The sequence below is a fragment of the Charadrius vociferus genome, unplaced genomic scaffold, assembly GCF_000708025.1.
Source record: "Charadrius vociferus isolate BGI_N301 unplaced genomic scaffold, ASM70802v2 scaffold477, whole genome shotgun sequence".
Taxonomy (NCBI): Eukaryota; Metazoa; Chordata; class Aves; order Charadriiformes; family Charadriidae; genus Charadrius; species Charadrius vociferus.
This window is the reverse complement of record NW_009649449.1, coordinates 3,351,876-3,359,392: the sequence shown is the minus strand read 5'-3', so window position 1 is coordinate 3,359,392 and position 7,517 is coordinate 3,351,876. Positions and strand designations below refer to the sequence as shown.

The 7,517-nt window shown below is 39.0% G+C and overlaps 1 protein-coding gene across 2 annotated transcripts in view; it reads left to right on the top strand.

Moving 5' to 3' along the window:
- The first annotated feature begins 653 nt into the window (after positions 1-653).
- Positions 654-7,517, top strand: part of CCNL2 (cyclin L2) — an 8,541-nt gene continuing 1,677 nt past the window's right edge. Inside the window, exons 1-9 of one of the 2 annotated variants that reach the window (XM_009889592.1) lie at positions 654-725; positions 1,022-1,131; positions 1,402-1,522; positions 2,771-2,835; positions 5,680-5,779; positions 5,868-5,972; positions 6,200-6,341; positions 7,133-7,250; positions 7,333-7,425. In XM_009889592.1, the coding sequence (XP_009887894.1) occupies positions 657-725; positions 1,022-1,131; positions 1,402-1,522; positions 2,771-2,835; positions 5,680-5,779; positions 5,868-5,972; positions 6,200-6,341; positions 7,133-7,250; positions 7,333-7,425 (923 nt within the window). In that variant the 5' untranslated portion in view covers positions 654-656. Of the gene's footprint in view, positions 726-1,021; positions 1,132-1,401; positions 1,523-2,770; positions 2,836-5,679; positions 5,780-5,867; positions 5,973-6,199; positions 6,346-7,118; positions 7,251-7,332; positions 7,426-7,517 lie in introns of both variants that reach the window. The other variant, XM_009889591.1, reaches the window with a different exon arrangement.

Here is a 7,517-nt window from a genome sequence, read left to right as displayed (position 1 = left end):
CGGCAGCAGGAAGCGGCTGATGTAACCGCCTTCCTCCGCCGCCCCCTCGGGTCGGGGAGGGGGGGGCTCCTCCGTTTGAGGTCAGGGATTGCGGAAAGAAGGGCTTCTTAGAGTCCTTTGAATTGTAGCGACCTCGGAAAGGTTTTGTTTCCTGGAGAACTCATTACTCTTTGAGCGTTAAACTTCCCAGGCCATCTAATAGCTACCGAGTGTGAGCTACTCGAATTGTTTTACAAGTGTGAGCAAATCGTAATGTGATTACATTTCCTCCCTTCCATCCACACTGAAAACGTAACGTTTTTCTGGCGTATTGTCATAACTTTTAGTTTTATTGGGTTCTAGTGTATGGCTTAGGGTATTTTTTTATTGGTTTTATTTAATTTGGAGTATATTTTCGTACTTCATAAAAGAAGTTTGTGATTTAATGTAGGTATTACGGTGTTTGTGATGTTGATAACATTTTGGGCCTCTTAATTCGTTACTGAGGTAGGGGTGCTAGTTTTCTTTGGATAACACTGAACTTACTCCCATACTTAAATATAGCTTAGCCAGCCTTCTGGGTCTTAAATCTGTTGAAATCATTCTAGGTAATTTCTTTTGGGAACTAGTAGTTGTTTTGTTAATACTTGTTGTGGTTACTTCTTTTTCAGGTGGCTATGGCTACAGGACAGGTGCTATTTCAACGTTTTTTTTATACCAAGTCTTTTGTGAAGCATTCCATGGAGGTAAGAAAATGCTAAAAGATATAAAAGAAAAGTATATGGCTACAAATGTTATCTAATCTTTGATCTGGTTTGGCAAGTTGTCAACCTAGATGTGATCAGAGTGTTGGTAGCTAGCCTGTAGATTTTACTTACCGATCAACGTGATTTCACAAAGCTACGTAGTACTGATATTGTCAAATTTCTAGTATTTCCTTGTTTTACCACCATTTTCTCTTGTTATCCCTCCTTAAGCTGTTGGAGGCGATCAGTTCCTGATTTCAGCAAAACATCAGTATGTTGCAATACTTATATTTCAGCATGTGTCAATGGCCTGTGTTCATCTGGCATCCAAAATTGAAGAAGCACCAAGGCGCATAAGGGATGTAATTAATGTGTTCCATCGCCTTAGACATCTACGGGAAAAAAAGTAAGCTTAGACTTTGAAATAATTTATGTTGTATTTTAAATACTAAAGTTCATGGGCCGATGATAGTATCATTCCCTGTTTCATAAATCAGGGAACATCTTGAAGAGATCTTATGAAGGAGAAAAGTGAGTTGACCCACTTTATTAAGTAAATATTTTTGGTGTTATAAATAGTGATGCCTCTTACTTTTACACGAGCACAATTTAAGCTGCATATGAGTACTCTTTGAGGTTAAGGTTATCTTCTTCAGAATATGAAACTGTCTTGCAGAAAACCGGTGCCTCTTATACTGGATCAAGAATATGTGAACTTGAAGAACCAAATTATTAAGGCAGAAAGAAGAGTGTTAAAGGAGTTGGGATTTTGTGTTCATGTGAAGCACCCTCATAAGGTTTGTACTGTATAAGTTAACTTTATCATCAGTTTCGTATGCTATAAATGCTTTGAGTAGACTGCCTAACTGCATGGAAGTTGCACAGTTTGTACATGATAACGCTGGTTAATTCAGTTAAGCTAGGTTCTTATGTCTTCTTTCTCATTTAAGAGATTCTTACTAATTGGGCTTGTATCACTGCTGAATGGCGACTGGAGGTGGATGCAGATGCTAAGTATTCCTTGAAGTCAAATTATATAAGTAGGTAGTTTTGGTGTTAGAAAATGTCAACTAAACAAAGATTCTTAAGCAGAAAGAAATTTGGAGACAGGGTTGTGAGATCCTGTTACCAGAAACACTGTGTGTCATGATCACTCCTTGTGGAAACATGCAGAGGTTATTAAACCTGTATGAGCTAGTTAGCAGTTTTTCTTATGTTTTAAAAAGTACACTCAGGTGTGAAGGGCTTGACTAGAAATGAGACAGTTCTCAATATTTAAGTATCACATGTCAGACAAGGATGATAGTTGGAGGACGTAACTATTGCAAATACCTGAAGTTGGTGCTTTAGTACCATTAGCGTTGTGCCTTAAGTTGGTAAGTGTGGTAAAATCACTTCCTCCTTCTGTGCCAGCAGAACTTGGGATCTTGCTCTTTCTTCCTTTAAAGACGACTGCTGTCTTAAGGTCTTCTTAAACCTACTTGACTTTCAGAATTCACTCATGTTATCAGTACCCCAGAGGATAATTGCACTTGTTGGTTAATTGGTATGAGTTTTTGCTATTAGAGTAGTCTTTTTATCTGCCTTCTTGTTTTCCTTTCAAACCTAAGAAAAAAAGTAGATCTGAATAAACCAGTGACACAGAACACGTTTTCTGCAAGTACTGTTATACTTCTGTTACTGCTTATTGCAGCTAGCAATATTTTTTCCCAAGTTACAGCTAAAAAGGAATCGTGAATTGTATAGGAGAACATACCTAGCTTGAAAACAGGTGAAGACGAGACATCTAGATGAATAGCATGATGGCTGAGCTCAGAAGACGGAGAGCTAGGAAGGTCAGATCTGGTTGAGTGTCAACTTGTGCAAGCTTTTGCATTGGAGTGCAGAAGCTGTGTGGATAAACACTGGGGATGTTGCAAACGCGCTCTCATGTGGAGTGTTTTAGAGCTTGAAAGAGAATAACAGATGCCTCATGGATGTCCCTCTGAAATAAATAGGTGGCTCTCAAGATTCTTGTTAATAACTCAATAACCCATATCTTCCAGATAATCGTTATGTACCTTCAGGTATTAGAATGTGAACGTAACCAACACCTGGTCCAGACTTCATGGTAAGTTGATTTTCTTTGTTATAAGAGACCAGCAGGGGCAGTAGCAGAAATATGTCACTTGAGGCACTCTGGGCAACATTGCTCAGAAATGATTGTGGGTCACACCAGACAGCTCCAGTGTTTCTTGGCGTGCCCCAAACTACTACCCAAATGTTGATCAGCCTCTTAAGTTAGAGGCACTGTTTTAATGGTAAGGTAGCTTTCCACCCTGACTTCTCACTTCCCTCCTCTCTGCTTTTACTTTTCAGCTGAAGGGAAAATGTTGAGTGGGTTATAGTGTTTCCTTGGGTTTTTTTGTTCTTCAGAGAAAATTATGTGTAGTTAAAGTCTGTTAGCAATGCTGGGAAATGGCTTTTCCCAGGGCTTGAGCTTGATTGTAGGTGTATCTAAAATTCAACACAGATAAATTTTATTTATCTATATGGATAATGCACGATGTCACCTTCTGAGACTGGATAAACTCAATGTTTTCATGCTTACCAAGAAATGTCCTCTACCTTGTTGCTCACGTTACAGTAAAGATTTGCTTGGGGATGGGAAGCTTATGTAAAATTCCAGGTTTTAAACTTAACAAATAGCTAATGCTTTTAGACAATAATGTTGGTTTTGGTTTTTTTTTTTAACAATACTGTGGTTTAAAAACCTTTAGTGAATCCAAAGATCATATTTCTGCTGACTGAACTGTCTGGTACTGTGACCTGTGTGTAGAGAACCAGTTTTGACTTTTCTTTTCTGTACTCTTTTAATCAAAGGGTAGCCTCTGAGGGTAAGTGACTAAGACTTCTCCTCTGCTGCCCAAGCGCTATGGTGCAGGGATAGCTGCCGTCTTCAGTCAAACCAAAGCAGGCTCTACAAAGAGAAGGCTGACTCTAGACAGGTGGTATATACATGATAGTATAGTAACTGGCCAACTGCTGCTTGTGATTATACTTTTTGACTTTTATTTTTATTGTGCATTTTGACTGTTTGTATATTTTATAACCTGATTGTTGAAGTTCTGAAAGATTTTTTTTAATGTTATAACTGTTATAATGATGTGTTCTTAAATGATAAAGCAAATTAAGGTGGGATTTAAGTCTTAAAGGGATGAATTAACACAACAGAAACTGAAATCTATTTCCATTTGTAAACTAGTTAGAAGACATTTGAGTAGATGTGTGAAGCTTGGAGTCAAATGTAATACTTGGGACTTAGAGAAACTTCCCATTACTGTTGCATGAAGTACTCTAATGTGAGTTACGGACCACTCATTACCAGTTTTCTACTTGTTATGGAAGGAGGGGTAGGTGAGGAGGAGGGAGGAAATTACCCCAATTGAGAAATGCTTCAGATGTTAAAATAACATATTTGTGTACTGATGCTTGTTGCTTCCAGTACCTGAAAACTGGTGGATATCCAGTATAATTGGTTTTTGACATGTGCATTTTTACAACAATACCTTTTTCTTAAAATATTGTGACAAGGATTCATTTCCTCATGTGTCTGATTCTGAGCCCACAGGGAAAATATGCAGAGGCCAAACTTGGAAGCAGGCGTGTTTTTCCAATTTGGCAAATTAGGAAAAGGACGTAACAACTTCCAGATGTTTGAAGTACCACTTTTTCTTTATTTCTCCTTTTGCCAAAAGGGTTGTTTTTTCTTTGTAGTGGGACAAGAAAAGTGGGTTTTGAAGCTCTGTTCTCACAGAAAGATGAGCTGATGTTTAGCATTGCTTCTCTGGTGTAGCAGTTGCTCTTCACATAGAGTGTAAGATAACTGGGGCAGGTGGGAGGTCGATACTCTTGGGATTCCGGTTCCCTTTGTCTACACTGTGTGAACTGGTTACGAGTGCCTGAACTGTGGTCTCTGCTTTGGATGTCTTGGGGCTTAGTGAATCCTTGTGTACTGGGTACCCACATGCTTAATTACTCCTTTCAGAAAGCGTATCACTCGGAGGACTTTCTATTGTGTCCGGCTTTAGCTTTTCCCCATCTGATACTTTGCTTGACATACGTACTCAAATATCTAGATCGTTTTAAGCACATCAGCTGACAGATTCAGAGGAAGTTACTTTGTGTGTTTAAGATTTAGAAGGATAATGCTTAAGTGTACTGACTGGAATATATGCAATATTTTACAGTTTTCTCATTCTGTGAATATTCATTTTAAGCAACCTTACTGAAATGGGACAATTTGGAAACCGTATTTCATGTGCCAAAGAGGACATCTGCCTGAATACTGAGTATTCTGCTGAATTGATGTTCCCAAACATCCTGGTTTCTTCTATGGCTGCTTTTTGCATCAAAAAGAATTCTGTTCTGGATGGAAAATAATGCTTCTGAAGGGAAAAGGACCCCTTAATTCTCCAGTGGAAGTTGATGCGTGCTGAAGTGGACTGCGTTTTCATGGGAGAACTACTACAGAAGCTGCAGCTTTCAGGAAATCATCTGGGTTCAGCCCTATTGCAGAAAAACATGTGAACCTAAAAGTCTGTAACTGAGTACTTCAGACTATATTGTATGTTGTCTTGATGAAAATAACTTGTCTGTTGCATGAGAGCAGGCCAGTAGACATCCAGAAGGAAAAGTGAAGTTAAAATTGGTTCTCTTTTCACAACTGAATTTTCAGCAGCCAGTCAGTCTATCAAGCTTAATTTCTGACACACATCCCTCCCCTTGGGGGATTTATTTATTATTTTTTTTTTTAGTAAAATTATTCAACTTTTCTTCAAATTTACAGGAGTAAAGTCTAGTAACTGAATGCAGAAAGAAATAGTCCTTGTAGAAGTAGAAACAAAATAAAAGCCCCCCAAACCCTAAACAACTTGGCAGTTCCGTGCAACTTTGCTGATATCCTGTCTTTCAGGAATTACATGAATGATAGCCTGAGAACAGATGTCTTTGTAAGATTCCAGCCAGAAAGCATTGCCTGTGCATGTATTTACCTTGCAGCCAGGACGCTGGAGGTGAGCATCATACGCTTCCATTAATTTCAAGTTTGTTAGGTCTTTTAATAGAAGCGGAAAACTGAGCACATCTTCCTCTCCCTTGCAGATTCCACTTCCTAATCGTCCACACTGGTTTTTACTCTTTGGAGCAACAGAGGAAGAGATACAAGAAATCTGCTTAAAAATTTTGCAACTCTATACTCGGAAAAAGGTTTGCTGCTTTTTCATATTGTGAGCATTCATTAGAGGCTGCCGCTTAGAACATGAGTTGGAAAACCTCATCCCGTTTGAAACTAGCTGCAGGCCTGGTACAGTGAGTGGAACGGGATGGTAGTCACGGTGTCTGGGTCTCTTTAGAATTCACCCCGCCCCATAAGTGAGTAAGGAGAAAGTCTAGTTTACGAAGTTTTGTTATAAGCAGCGTTCCTGTGTTTATAGGTTGATTTATCTGATCTGGAAAGTAAAGTGGAAAAGAAGAAATTGGCTATCGAAGAGGCAAAAGCACAAGCTAAAGGTCTGGTACCTGAGGGAGCCCCAAGTTTGGATAACACATCAGGATTTTCCCCTGCACCGAAAAATGGTAAGTAGTGGATAACTTGGTTTTAGTAACTCTTTTTCATCTTAAATGTGTGTTTACCCTTTTGGGATGCATATACAGTGTGGCTTGTTTTTTCTTTTTCCTTTTTTAAGCTAGCTTCTAGCAACTATTCAAATGGCAGAGTTTGAATAGCATTGTAACTTCGTCATTTCTTGAAACAGATAAAGGCTAAGATCAAATGAGTCTAAAATTAAGGCTCGTTTAAATTCATATAGTACAAGGGCTTGCTTTTATGTGGTTTTGGCAATAAACTCAAACAAATACTTGCAATTGGCATGTTACACTAAAGAAATACTAAAGCATAGATAGGATTAGGAACTCTGACAGGAGTAGTACATTTGGGTGATGGGTGGTGAATGTTTTCTTGCATACTTAGCCTAAAGTTTCTAGTCTAGTTGCATGTTTTGCCTAGAAGATAACATTTACCATCTTCCTCCTCAGTTCACCTTTTAAAAGATACTGAATAATTGACAAGAAGAGGAAGTTGCTGTTCTGCCTTCTTGAAGTGGCTTCGAAAGCAATGTGTTACTACTGCAGTTAACTCCCTGGTGTTACTACAGTGTTTTGGCAGAAATGTTTTGGATTAGATCTGAAAAAATTCACAGAAGTTATTTCTTGTGGGTGACTGTGTGTGTGCGCACATGTATGCAAACTGCGTGTATACAGTACTGATTGTTACAAAGATGATGAAGGGGGGTGAGGGGAGGCTTCAGTTCTTCTTTCAGTCACTACTCATACTTTCAAAATAAGGTAACACAGGCTTGTTTTCCTAGAGTCTCCAAAAGAGGTTAAAGGAAATAAACCTTCACCGCTACCTGTTCAGGCAATGAAGAATGCTAAAAGGAAAATGGAGGGAGCAAAAAGAACGAGTTCAAACAGCCCAGTAAACGGGTAAGACTTTCATAATGAAGAAGTTCATTTTCTCCCATTACTCTTTTAAGCAAAATAATTGACTGTTTGCTGTCTCTTGCAGCGTTCAGAAAGGAAGAGAAAGCAGAAGTCGAAGTGGAAGTAGAGATCAAAGTTACTCAAGATCTCCATCCAGATCCGCGTCCCCCAAGCACAGGTAAGTGCTGTTGTAAAAGAAGGGTGTGCTGTGCGGAGCTCCCAGACTGAAATTTCACAGAGCAAGCTTTGGCAGTTTTCTCAGCAAGAGCG